Raw genomic sequence first — 13,774 nt, 5'->3', positions numbered from 1 at the left:
GTAATTTGCGTAATAATGTGAAAGCGAAAAGAGGTATTCACACTCATTTCAATGTGAACATTTACTGGAGTCATTGTAGTGAGACCAAGATATCTTGAAATGAAAAAGGATGTCGTTGTCCTCTCATGCTAAAATACCTGTGGCAATGGGTCTAAACTTACTCGCCTACAGCCGATGGCTACATGGAGAACATTAGTTTGCCCTCATCGCGTACCATCTCAGCTTCCCCAACTGCACATCGCAAGGGGGAAGTTAGGGCTCAACACTAAATCATGGTTGATGTCAGATGCAATATAATAGTAACTCATAAGTTCATGTTATAGGAGCAGAATTAGCCCATTTGGCCCATCAAGGCTACTCTGCCATTCAATCATGGGTGATCTATATTTTCCTCTCAATCCCAATTTCCTGCCTTATCCCCATAACCCCTGACACGAACTAATTAAGTACAATCAATCTCCACCTTAAAAATATCCATTGACGGCCTTCTGTGGCAATGAATTCCACAGATTCACCACTGACTGACTAAATAAACTCCTCCTCATCTCCTTCCTAAAGGTACATTCTTTTATTCTGAGGCTATCACCTCTGGTCCTAGACTGTCCCATTAGTGAAAACATCCTCTCCACATTCACTCCATCCAGGCATTTTTAAACTTGAGAATGTGATCTCTTGTTGGTCCAGTGTTGTTACATTACAGGCAAACTCACATGATTTATAAATGACAGGATTGACTAAAAACCATGATAATTATTTCAACCCCCTAAATCTTGAGTTCAAAGACCTGAGGTTATTTTGAGGGTGGGCTTGGGGCGTGGCGCTATTTGTAGAGGCAAGCCGATACATTTCGGAACATTTTGTGTATGACTGTTTTAAAAGGCAAATCAGAAACTCTACTTACAACATGGAAATACCCCAGTGAGATCCAGCTCTCTCTCCGGCTGCTTGGAATACAGACAACCCAATAAGGGAGACTGTAGGTGTGACAGTGAGTGGTCCAATATAACTTAACAGAGCTCCAGGAAGGCCCACAAAGCCAATCAGCACTTCAGCCAAGCTGGATATTATAATTGCACCTTGTATCTGTATTATGGAAGGAAAGGCAAGAAAAGGTTAATGGAACAATATATATATATTCAAGAATGGTGCGGATTACATCATAGTATTGATATTAGACAAAGGCCCAATATTCAAGAGTACTAAAACATTTTTTTTTTCGTAGAACTGTTAACTTAATGGGAGGGAAATATGAGAATATAGTAGCAAAGGGTTAATTACTACATGCCAAGATAGAAATTTTACATGTTATGTTTTTTGTTAAAAGCCATACTTTGTAGTAAAAGCAAATCTAAATTAAAGACGGGGACAACAATGTAATCTAATGCCAAGATGGTGCACGTTGAACTTTAACATCGTAAATTGTGAGAACTACTTAAAACGATAAAAATGCAAGATATTTTCACTGCTTTGCTGCATTCAGCTGCTCTGCATCACAGATTTGATTGTGTGCATTCATTGGGCAAATGTGCAGTTTGAGTTAGAGGAGTTTAAAGATAGCGGAGTCAGAGGATAAGGGGAGCGGGCAGGAACGGGGTACTGATTGGGGATGATCAGCCACGATCACATTGAATGGCGGTGCTGGCTCCAAGGGCCGAATGGCCTACACCTGCAACTACTGTCTATTGAGTTAATTCAAATAAATAAAATATTAAAGTGCAGCATAGTGGTAGCGTTGCTGCTTTACAGTGTCTGAGACATGGCTCCGATCCTGACCATGGGTGCTTGTTTGTACAGAATTTGTATGTTGCTCCTTGAGACCACGTGGGTTTCCTCTGGGTGCTCCGGTTTCTTCCCACGTCACAAAGATATGCAGGTTATAGGTTAATTGGCTTCTGTAAATTGTCCCTATTGTGGAGGCAATTACTGGTCACACAGACTCGGTGGTTTCCACGCTGTACCTCTAAAACTAAATCTAGAACTAACAACAGTAATCCAAAGTTTCTTGCTTATGTATTTTGCATATCACTTCATATTAACTCAAAGGAAACATACACTGCACTAATAACAAGAATAAAAATAAAAACTGAAACCTTAAAGTATTGAAGTCATCAAAAAGACATTGAGCAGCTGTGCACTCAGATTAGTAAGGAGATTTGTTATAATTTGTGAAGACTGTTGGCAATGAAGTTCATGTTCAGACTCAAACACAGAAGAATTAAAGCATAGTGTTGGGGGGTGATCAACTATTAAAACGAGAGAGGATGGCATGCTGGGGCAGCGGTCCAAGTTGCTACCTTACTGTGCCAGAGACGCGGGTTCAATCCCGACTGCGGGTGCTGTTTGTACTGAGTTTGTGTGTTCTCCTCCTAACCTGCATGGGGTTTCTCAGAGATCTTCGGTTTCCTCTCACACGCAAAAGACTTATGGGGCTGTCCCACTGTACGAGCTAATTCAATAGTTTCCCCTGATTCGAACTCGGAGATTATGGTAATAGCCGCTCATAGGTACTTGGGGCTCTCGTGGACATTTTTAAACATGTTGATAATTCTTCACGAGTCTTCCCGAGCTTACCGCATTTCCCGAGTACCTGCCGTTAGCGTTACGAGCCGCTAAGAGACGTCCCGAGCTCCGACGTACCCGCTACGTACATTCTACGTGCTTCCACGAGTTTGATTTTTTTTAAAACTCAGGAGAGCTCTTGAATTAGCTCGTACAGTGGGACAGCCCCATTACAGGTTTGTAGGCCAATTGGCTTCGTAAAATATGTAAATTGTCCCTGGTGTGTGTTGGATAGTGTTAATGTGCAGGGATTGCTGGTTGGTGAGGACTCATTGGACTGAAGGGCCTGTTTCCACGCTGTATCTCCTAACAAAAAGGTGCAAGACTGCAGCTCCAAGTCATTCTGGCTATATTAGAAGTCAGAGCGCCTCAATGAATATGCGGGCAATTCTCTTTTCATGCAAAATGCGTGCATATATTTCAAAGCAAACAGCATTGTTGAAATTAAGGAGGAATGAGGAAGAGTAAAATGGTAACTGCTCAGCCGTGTGAAAATTCAAGAGAACCCTTTCACTGACATGGAAATGTTTTAAACACAACTCATGCTGTAGTTGAAATATGGTTTATTCGATGAGACAGATAAATTGCTGAATCACTGCTTTAGACCTTCAGTGCAGAGGATTTTGAATTCATGACGAGAAACCAAACGCCAGGCAAGATTATCCAAACAATAGAAAATGTATGACCGAGGAGGACCGTTCAACTTTCTGTCTGCCACACAAAAATAATGACTCAGATTAATTTAATCACCCAGCATTAAATCCTTGGTCAGCAGGTAATGGTTCAAGGAGAGATCTAAGTGCTTGTTTACACCAATATAGCTGTGATGGAGAATTTGTAATTGATGACCCATGTACAATAGCCATGATAGGAATGATTCTAAGAGTGCCAAATCATTCTGGCTTGTCTATAACCGTGTTAACACTGTGTACAGTCATAAAGCAAACATAAAAAATGGAGCACTGCTATCAACCCCAAGTCACATGAACAAGTTCAGCAGAGAGACCAAAAAGAGCTGTTAAAAGTGCATCAAACATCACAAATTTGAAGGAGTGAAGTTCTTCAGCTATAAAAAGTATACAATGTGTCAATGTGTAAGGCCAATCCCAAGATTCAACAAAAAAAGACAAAACAATCAAGTGATCAACACTCTTTACAGAGGTTTTATGCTTACAGCACAAATCATTCAAGTATTCCAGGCTGTTTTGGACTAGAAGTTAAAGAGAACACAACACTATATGCATCCATGATGCCATTGTTATTATTACAACTAGCACAGAGGAGGAAAGTGTGGATTTTTGAAGAGCTGATCATTGTCCTTTGCTTAGATTAAGCTAGAGCAGTGAAAGGATTTTTTGGTACAGAGAAGTGCAGAACGCCCAAAAGTATCACTAAGCTTCATTTTTAATTTAGATGTAGTGCAAAATTATGCCAGAATTTGGCAGGATCACAAACGTTGAATCAACATCACTTCACCAACAGCTGAAGAACAAACAGTGGCATCAGAGAAAGGACCAGCTAAGGGTGCACAACTCTGCAAGTGTGATAAAAGTAAGTCCCTCCTGATATGTCAGAGCACCATCTTCTCTTGGTTCTTGTGGTTGTGTTCTTTATTATTGTACCGCTGCTGGCAACCCAAATACCACCGACCTTGGTTGTGTGGCAATTAAATTATTTCAATTATTTCAATTTCAATTCTGCTTGGGCAATCTCTCTGTTGAAGGATACTCTTAAGGGCCTGTCCCACTTTGCGATTTTTTCAGCGACTGCGAACGTTAGTGACTGACGCCCTAAAAACCATCAAATTGTATGACACTCCGCGTCACCAACACGTCAAGCACGTTACCCGCCTTCACACTACACTGAAGTATAATAATCACATTGGAAATGAGCACCTGCTTCCTTGTCAGTTTGCCCGCTGCTCGAACAAATAGCGCTCTGGGGTTTTTAAGTATGAGGTGCTCTCTGCGAGGTCTCTGTTTCGACCCAGCAGTATCTTGTTTCTATCTCACCACGCTCCGCTCCCGTTCTCCCAGTCGAGTTGGATCTCTGCTGCAGATATCGTTCTGCTTTCAATTCCCGCCGTTCGTAAATTCCGCCCCTCTCCCTCTACATTCAGTAACATTTCCCTTGGACATACCAAGGCCAATAATCTTTAAGCAACCGGCGCCCAGTCCTGACCCCCGAGATCGCTGCTTCTAAGCATTCTCCTCCGGCTTCAATCTAAACAAGCAAGCTTGTGTTCATCCTAGTGAACTGCTCAGACCCCCTCACTAGTTATTGGGGGTCTCTTTAAATTGCGAATCATTGCACGTGTGTCGATCTTTGTGATTACAACAGCAACATGATTACCCTCGCTAGTCATTCTCACCTTGTGCCGAGTTGCATGTGTATATATCATAAGACATAAAACAGCAAAGTTGCAGGTGTGGGGCGTCACCAGCCATCACCCGCAGGACAGCACACGTCAGCGTGTGACAGGGTGCACGACATGAAAGACACCCAGATGTCGCCAGAAGATTTTGAACATACCAAAATCCAGGGGCGACAGGGAGACACCGGGCGTCACTACATGCGTCACTCCGTGTCACGCCGCGTCACGCCCCGACAACCTCTTTTCAGGCTGTTGCCGAAAATGTTGCCCAAGTGGGACAGGCCCTTTACTTACATTCTGCTTTTATAGGTTCTGAGGTATCGGTAGTGTCAATATGAGCAACTTAGACTCATCCATAGCCAGACACACCAGTGTGTAGCTTGTCACTTCATTCACTCTTGCACTATATGCAGGGCCTAGTGTGCTCCCAATGTATGGCCAAGCCTATGATTGATGTCAAGGCTGTCTTTGGTCAATTGAGGACAAGAGTAATTGAATCCAACATCAAGGTTCTTACATTTTTGCATATCATTCATTCATTGTTCTTTATCTCTCCACATCACCATCTGTATCTCTCATTTCCCTTTTCCCTAACCAGTCTGAAGAAGGGTCTTAACCCAAAACATCACCCATTCCTTCTCTCCAGAGATGTTGCCTGTCCTGCCGAGTTACTCCAGCTTTTTGTGTCTATCTTCGGTTTAAACCAGCATCTGCAGTTCCTTCTTACACACCAAGGTTCTCAATACCATTCCAAGGTGCTCTATCTCTTCTTTAAATACCAAGGGTCGTAAATTCCTCTAGTCAGTAGGGAATGATACATTACTTCAAGGAAGCTTTGAACACATCAGATCGACAGACCGAAAGATCCACAGACAATCTCTTTTCATAACAGAGCTCAAAATATTGTGTAGGAAGGAACTGCAGATGCTGGTTTACACCGAAGAGAGGCACAAAATGCTGGAGTACCTCAGCGGAACAGGCAGCATCTCTGGAGAAAAGGAATGGGTGATGTTTTGGGTTGAGACCCTTCTTCAGACCTAAATCGTCACCCAGAGATGTTGCTTGTTCCTCAAAATATAGCGACTCATTTGGGAATTAGGAATCAAGCAGGGGAGCAAAGTGGCCAATGCTACTAGGTCCTCTAAACTGGGAATGCTGGCCTTGAAAAGGACACTGTCATTGGTTTGTTTGCTCTTCTAATGAATTGACAACTTTGTAGAGACAGTGTTGGCATATTTTCAGTGTCATAGGATACATGCTGCAGGTGGTCCACCTTTCAGAAGCTTATAGACAGGCAGGGGTTATGGTGATCTGGTAGACCATGCATTTTTTGCCTCACACAAAGGACAGCTGTTTATGGACGGAGCATTAAAATGCAACACCTTTATGGATAATGCCAAGGACAGGCTCTGCTTTTGCATCATGTGCACTAATAAAAGCATAAGAAGAACCTCACTCGGATAATGAAGAGAACATTGAAAACCATATTAAGTATTACAAGGTTTCATTCAGTCTGTCAAACAAATCAGTCCAATTCACCACTTATCACAAACCCTTATTAGTATTCTTGGACCCATCTTGCAATTGCCTCATGAACACAGCTATGAATTGTGTCCTGTCCCAGTGCTATCACATTTAATATCAAACATCCAAACAGATTGATTCTGCTAATGCATCAAGTCAGCTTTCCTAAACCCACTGGAGCAAGTACAGAACATACAACCTCCAGACAACAGGGGATGGCATTCTTTTAGCACTGGTGAAGATAGTAAGATTGGTGCAAAAGATCCCAGTACCAATGCATGTGAGCACATGCGAGTGGCTGATTCAGACATGTTTGGATCAAGATTTAAGAGCGATTTTCTATCATGGATATTTTGAGTTGCTCACAGATGATCACTGCGTCAAAATTGAGTTTCAGAGTAGTAATGCCCAAAAGAACAACAAAAGAATAAAGGCTTCACTTGGAACATTTTAGCATGGTTATCGTCAAAATATTATGGGTCTGAACAGAGGCTGACTTGGACAAGGATCTGAAATTGTCAAAAGTGCATGTTGTTTTCTCATGATTGCAGATACATGCATAGTACACTATTGCTAAACATAGAGTGATCCCATGGCTATTTAATGTGTCCACATTGGCTATGATAAGAAAGGTATGGTGAATAGCATTCAAACTAAACTTCCAAAAGGCATATGGGGCTAAGTACCAATACCAAGTACACTAAAAAGAACTCCAATCCATCTTTACAGCAAAGGAAATTGTATCAGATAAAATAGTCCAGAATTCCAGTTATTTCAAATTTGAAAAGTTTGTGAAAGGAAATGGGTTCAAATATTTAACATTTTCTTATCGCCGAGCTTCTAATGGAAAAGATGAAAGATCAGCGTGAACAGCAAAAGACACTAAAGCAGCAAATCATTGATGGCAGATTAGGTACTTCTACAAAGTAATGACTTGCAGATTTTTTTCCGAGCTATAAATCAACACCACACTCCATTAAAGAATACTCTGCTGCAGGAATGCTGATGCTTAGAAGACAAGATGCAGAATCTGGGTCAGCTGAATCTGAAGGAGGATAGACAAAAAGCAAGTTGAAACAAACCAAAAACAACGTCATCATACTTTCCATTAAACAAAGGGAAGAGATTTACATTACAAGATTAATGAGACAAGACCTCCTGATAGATTGGAATCAGAAACAAGGACAAAGACATCAGAGATATACAGTTGCAAGAATTATCTCAAACCGAGGCAGAGATTCTGACAACGTTTAGGTAGCTCAATCACAGGGTAAAACTCCCAAGAGAATAGCAAGGATGGCAGCTTGAATATACACAGAGAGTGAAATCTGCAGCAGTTGAAGAACTGACATAAAACATAACTGAATAAATTCACAAACTGACAGCTTCGAAAAACACATTTGTGAATGCAACAACAAATGCCAAGTCTCCAAGAGCAGCACAATTGAATACTGATACCGTTTTTTTTTTATCAATGGGCATGTGAAACACCTTTGAACTTAGAAGTTTAAACCAATCCCCCTCTTGTTTACATGCATTGCATTGCCTCTTTTTACATGTATGACATATTTTATCGAGAGTTTTAGTTTTGGAGAGTACAGCGTGGAAACAGGCCCTTCGGCCCACCGAGTCCATGCTGACCAGCAATCCCCGCACAATGTATCATTGGGCACTGAATGAGAATTACCTAAAATTAACCAAGTCATTTTAAAGATCCGTTTGCCAAATATTACTCTGCACGTTACTTAATTATGAACCCACAAGAGTACACACATTACAATTACAGATGCCTAATTGTTCACAAATAATTTATATGACATGATCTCAATCCCACAAGAACTCAGTGGGGAAGAAACTAGACAAGAAAATTCCTAATCTACAGAAATTATAGTGCTTGCAGAAAAAGTGTAAATATCACACTTGCCCCAATTTCAGTAAGAAAAATCATATTATTGATCTTTGAAAAATATTTTTTTGTCCATTATGTTATGGCAAAAAGTAGTTTAAAAATGGAAGTCAGAATATGGTTGTTTTGTTTTTTCCTATACTGATGACAATTACTGTTGACATTTGTTTATCAGAACAGCTGTGAGTGACTGAGAATGTCACAGGTCTCTGAAAATTAATCCACATTATCAAAAAAATAATGAAGGCCACAAGAATTTTGATCATTGGCATTTAAAATCATCACCTGTGTATGCACTTGATCATTACTATAAAATGCAGTAGAATGTAAATATGAATCATTCTTATGCTGCATTAGGGACATTAGAATGTAATTTATGTTGACGCAGCTGAACGTGCAACATATCCTTCAAAGCCCACAAAGCCAAGATTTGGAGACTTAATGTAAGAAGCCAAAATATCCTAAGAATTTAACTTTATAGCATTCTACTGCAATATTGTTCATTTATAGTTTTAGCCAGAAACTACACGAGTTCTTCCCATTTCCTCTGACACCCCCAAAATAGTGAGGCTTGGTGGGTTACTTGACTACTATAAATTACCCTAAGTGTGTGAGCAAGTGATAGAATCTGCAGGGAGTTTATGGGCATGTGAAGAATAAAATGGGAATAATGCAAGATTAGTGTAAAAGGGTGATTGATGACCAACATGGACATGGGGCTATTGTGCTTTATGGCTTATTAAAATACCAATGCACAGTATCAAATTATGCACTTTAGGACAGAAAGTATTTAAAATTATAATGTGCATCACCAGAATCATCAAATCGTTATTATGAGATATTGAATTGTTCCCTCAAAAGTAAGTGTTATAGTTTTCAATGATTCAAAGATAATCACACCACAGTTTTCATTGAAGGACGTAAAGTGCTAGAGCAACTCAAAATGTCAGACAGCATATCTGGAGAACATGGATAGGTGACGTTTCGAGTCAAAACCTTTTTTGAGAAGAAGAATCCCAACCCTACACGTGTTCTGTCTGACCCACTGAATTACTTCAGCAGTCTGCGCCCTTAGCTGTAAACCAACATCTGCAGTTCTTCGTTTCTACATTTTTCATTAACTTGTAATAATTTTAATCTACGCTGTTAAACAGTTAAGTGAAGAGCCCAAAGGAGATTCCATCCATTGGCTTTCTACTCATATTCGTGAGATTCTACTGTCCATTGTATAATTGTGCTTTCCATTTTGTTTCAGTATTCATTGAAATGACCATTATATGCATTAAGGCAACCTTAGATGTATCCTGATTTGTAGCAAGGGTTTTGAAATTGATAGAAAAGTTAGTTATTTACAAGATGAAATGAATTCCTCAGTCTTTAAAAGATATGCTAAGGAGGTATGCATTATTCATCTTGAAATATCATGGGACACAGTTCACTGACCTGGGGATAATCTGCATTACATCTACAGGCTTAAAATGGAAGGTTTTCTAATGACTGCCAAAAAATATTTCACAGGTGCATGTTTAAATTTGCATGTTTATAAAGGGGAAGAATGAGAGATGAAAAGTAGGTTTATAAGCTTAAAATACTCTCCGATCATGGATATCTATCAATTCAATGTTTAAACTACTTAAAGACAAGTTAAATATATTGCTTTCCATTTTAATCATGTGCCCCCAGTCACCCCATCATTCTTATCTAACATCCATGCAAGTAGTTAGATTTTAAAGAAAAAAATGTTCTTCACCAAGTATGTTTGATTGAAAGATACAGGATGGAAACAGGCTCTTTGGCCCACCAAGTCTCTGCTATTCAGAGCACCTGTTCACATTAGTTCTCCACTTTCTCCATTTTGTATCCTCTCTCGACAGTCTAGGGGCAATTTACAGAGGCCAAATAACCTACAGACTCGCACATATTTGCTATATGGGAGAAAATCGGAGCATCCAAGAATGAGTGGGTTAACATATGATGAGCATTGGACGGCACTGGGCCTGTACTCACTTTGAGTTTAGAAGAATGAGGGAGGGGGCCCTCATTGAAACTTACCGAATAGTGAAAGGATTGGATAGAGTGGATGTGGAGAGGATGTTTCCACTATTGGGAAAGTCTGAGACTAGTGGTCATAGCCTCAGAATTAAGGGGTGTTCCTTTAGGAAGGAGATGAGGAAGAATTTATTTCATCAGAGAGTGGTGAATCTATGGAATTATTTGCCACAGAAGGCTTTGGAGGCAGTCAATTGATATTTTTAAGGCAGTGATATGCAGATTCTTGATTAGAACGGGTGTTAGTGGTTATGGGGAGATGTCACAAGAATGGGGTTAGAAGGGAGAGATAGATCAGATATGATTGAATGGCGGAGTAGGCGTGATGGGCCGAATGGCCTAATTCTGCTCCAATCACTTATGACCAACCAGAGAAAACCTACGTGGTCACAGGGAGAACATGTGAACTCCATACAAGCAGCACTCAAGATCAGGACCGAACCTGGATCTCTGACGCTGTGAGGTAGCAGCTCAACCCCCGGTTCTACTCTTGTTTCCAGGCAGTGGACAATTTCCCCAATAAAAATTAGCATGGAGCTATTTAGCATTCAAACACCAAATGCTGGACAACAGGAAAAAAAAATATTGATAGTTAATTCCATTTGGAACCAGCAGTCGACTTTGTTATAGGCATTAACAAAGCTTAATTTTTGATACTTTACTTCTCGTATCCTTGGATGCCATATGTGGGATGTGTTGAATGGCAAAGTCCAATTTCCATATATCTCCTCTGTAAATTAACAATGAAAATTAATGGTGAATTATGGTTCCAACACACCTTATGAAAATATGTCTACAACCCTCTCTAAGCTTCCAATGTACAGGTAGCTTGTCCAGTCTAATGGCAAAGCTCAGCCATTCTGCACAGTGGTGTGGCACGGCAGGTTGTGCATTGTTACAGAATCTAATTAATGCCCAAAACGATTACAACTAGTGCTTGTCAAGAACGCACAGATCCTTCTAAAACATAGCAGCTCATTGACATGCTTCACATCACTGTGTGCATAATGCAATGAGAAGCTTGCCTGACAATATCCTCAGATGTGCTTTTCACAATGTTCCACGTTTTATGCCAGCGAGATGCAACAAGTCCAAAATGATCACTGTTTCAGCCATTGAGATGCAAGCAGAAGCCCACTACAATTACACATTAGCAGATTTTCTCAAATGTTTTGCTCAGCTAATTCTTAACAAAAGAAGCTTTAAATACCTTCGGTTGGACACTTCCACTTGTCGAGAGCAAGAATAGCTCTGGCAGGCACAAGAAAAGCCAAGGCGCTCGCTTGAAATAAGGGAAGCCTACACAAATCAATAAAGCAGACAAGACTTTTAAGTAGAAGATAGACACAAAATGCTGGAGTAACTCAGTGGTTACAGGCAGCATCTCTGGACAGAAGGAATGGATGACATTTCGAGTTGAGATCTTTCTTCAGTCCGAAGAAGGGTCTCGACCTGAAACATCACCCATTCCTTTTCTTCAGAGATGCTGCCTGTCCTGCTGATTTACTCCAGCATTTTGTGTCTATCTTTGGTGTTACCCAGCATCTGCAGGTCTTTCCTACACAAAACCTTTAAGCAGCTGTGATTCTGGTGATCATGATCGGTAAATTATTGCCTGCATTGTGCACAAAATAATTACATTTCAATCCAGTTTTAATTGTTTTTGTTGGTTATCAGGTTTAATTAGAGAAGTAATTCATAATTAAGGATCTCATATGTTTTTAAAGGTTAGATAGTAAGCTGTTTTATTTTTGGGCTAATTTTTCTGACACTCATTCTGCTTCCCTTTGTTAAAATACAATCCCCAAGGGATACAAGCTCATTTGTTAACTGATGTGGAATGCATTGACATGTAACTACATCTGGGATAACAATCACCATTCTGAGTAGCTGGGTTATTGGGAGGATACTATTGCTTGTGTGCACGAGGGCCAATAATAAATTTTGAGCTGCAGCATTTTAAGAAATTCAGAAGAATGAGAAGAGAGAGCACGAAAAGAACAACAGGAGAAGAAATTCAATATTTTATTTTTTGTGTGTTCCCTCAGAATAGAGGAGGACTCGCTTCTAGTCTAGTTTTCGTGTTTTGAAACAACTGGTGAATGCTGGAACCACAAACACTTCCACAGCTTGGCCAGAGGAACCTGACAGAATGTGGGTAGGTAGCTGAGCACTCATTTCATCTTTTATGTTGGACCTCCGCTGCCAAAACATGGGACTCTATGTTTGCGACACCATCCCTCAAGCTCTGATTTCTTTGACCATCATGGGCATGTTGCGTTTTTTTTGCCATCTGGCCGTTGGTCTTTACTCCACATTTCAGATTGTGTTGATTTCAGCAGCCTGATGTTGGACATGCAATTGACATAGCACAAGCTAATGTAGCCACCTGTCTAACAAGAATCTCTATTGGGGAAACAAGCCTGCAGAGAGATGTCAACATTGATTCATTTATCCTTCCAGTGAATTTAGCGACAGCGTTGGCAACATTTTTCTAGTGCCTTGAAATGTCAGAAGCATCTTTGGAGCTCAGAAGGTTAAGGGGGGACTTGATAGAGGTCTTTAAAATGATGAGAGGGATAGACAGAGTTGACGTGGATAAGCTTTTCCCACTGAGAGTAGGGAAGATTCAAAGAAGGGGACATGACTTGAGAATTAAGGGACAGAAGTTTAGGGGTAACATGAGGGGGAACTTCTTTACTCAGAGAGTGGTGGCTGTGTGGAATGAGCTTCCAGTGAAGGTGGTGGAGGCAGGTTCGTTTTTATCATTTAAAAATAAATTGGATAGTTATATGGACGGGAAAGGAATGGAGGGTTATGGTCTGAGCGCAGGTATATAGGACTAGGGGAGAATACGTGTTCGGCACGGACTAGAAGGGTCGAGATGGCCTGTTTCCGTGCTGTAATTGTTATATGGTTATATGGTTATATAGAAAAACAGGCATAAAATAATCAGCAATGATCCAACTTTTGTGTCAGTCCTCAAGATCTCCATCTTCAAAAACACATTTCCTTCAATTGACCAAAAATGTTGTGCTAGCATGTTGTTGATGAAAATACCACCACATTTAATGTCTGCTTTTGTCCAGAGGCAGCTGCTGAGATACTAGAGGCTTTGCACATGTCACAGGGCTTTATTGTAACCATTATTATGAATAGGTGGTGTTGCAGTTTGGGGCAGGTCAGAAGATGACTTTTACCTTGTGGATGATGACAGCAAGGCCCATTCACTCTTGGGTGTCAGTGAACAAGTTGATAGCTGGAACTCTGCCTCATGCCTCCGTTTCATCAGGGACACCATCTCTTCCTAAGGACCTGGTATTTTTAGTTAAAATGTTCTTACAATTGTGTTGGTCATGTGT

At 40.5% G+C, this 13,774-nt stretch overlaps 1 protein-coding gene across 2 annotated transcripts in view; it reads right to left on the bottom strand.

Moving 5' to 3' along the window:
• Positions 1–13,774, bottom strand: part of slc23a1 (solute carrier family 23 member 1) — a 113,333-nt gene that overhangs the window by 30,437 nt on the left and 69,122 nt on the right. For both annotated transcript variants that reach the window (XM_033029468.1, XM_033029469.1), the window contains exons 5-7: positions 11,623–11,711; positions 11,075–11,142; positions 902–1,083 (exon numbers count right to left, since the gene is read on the bottom strand). In XM_033029468.1, the coding sequence (XP_032885359.1) occupies positions 902–1,083; positions 11,075–11,142; positions 11,623–11,711 (339 nt within the window). The remainder of the gene's footprint in view (positions 1–901; positions 1,084–11,074; positions 11,143–11,622; positions 11,712–13,774) is intronic.

This window comes from Amblyraja radiata, chromosome 11 (genome assembly GCF_010909765.2).
Source record: "Amblyraja radiata isolate CabotCenter1 chromosome 11, sAmbRad1.1.pri, whole genome shotgun sequence".
NCBI lineage: Eukaryota > Metazoa > Chordata > Chondrichthyes > Rajiformes > Rajidae > Amblyraja > Amblyraja radiata.
This window is presented reverse-complemented; position numbering and strand designations above follow the sequence as displayed.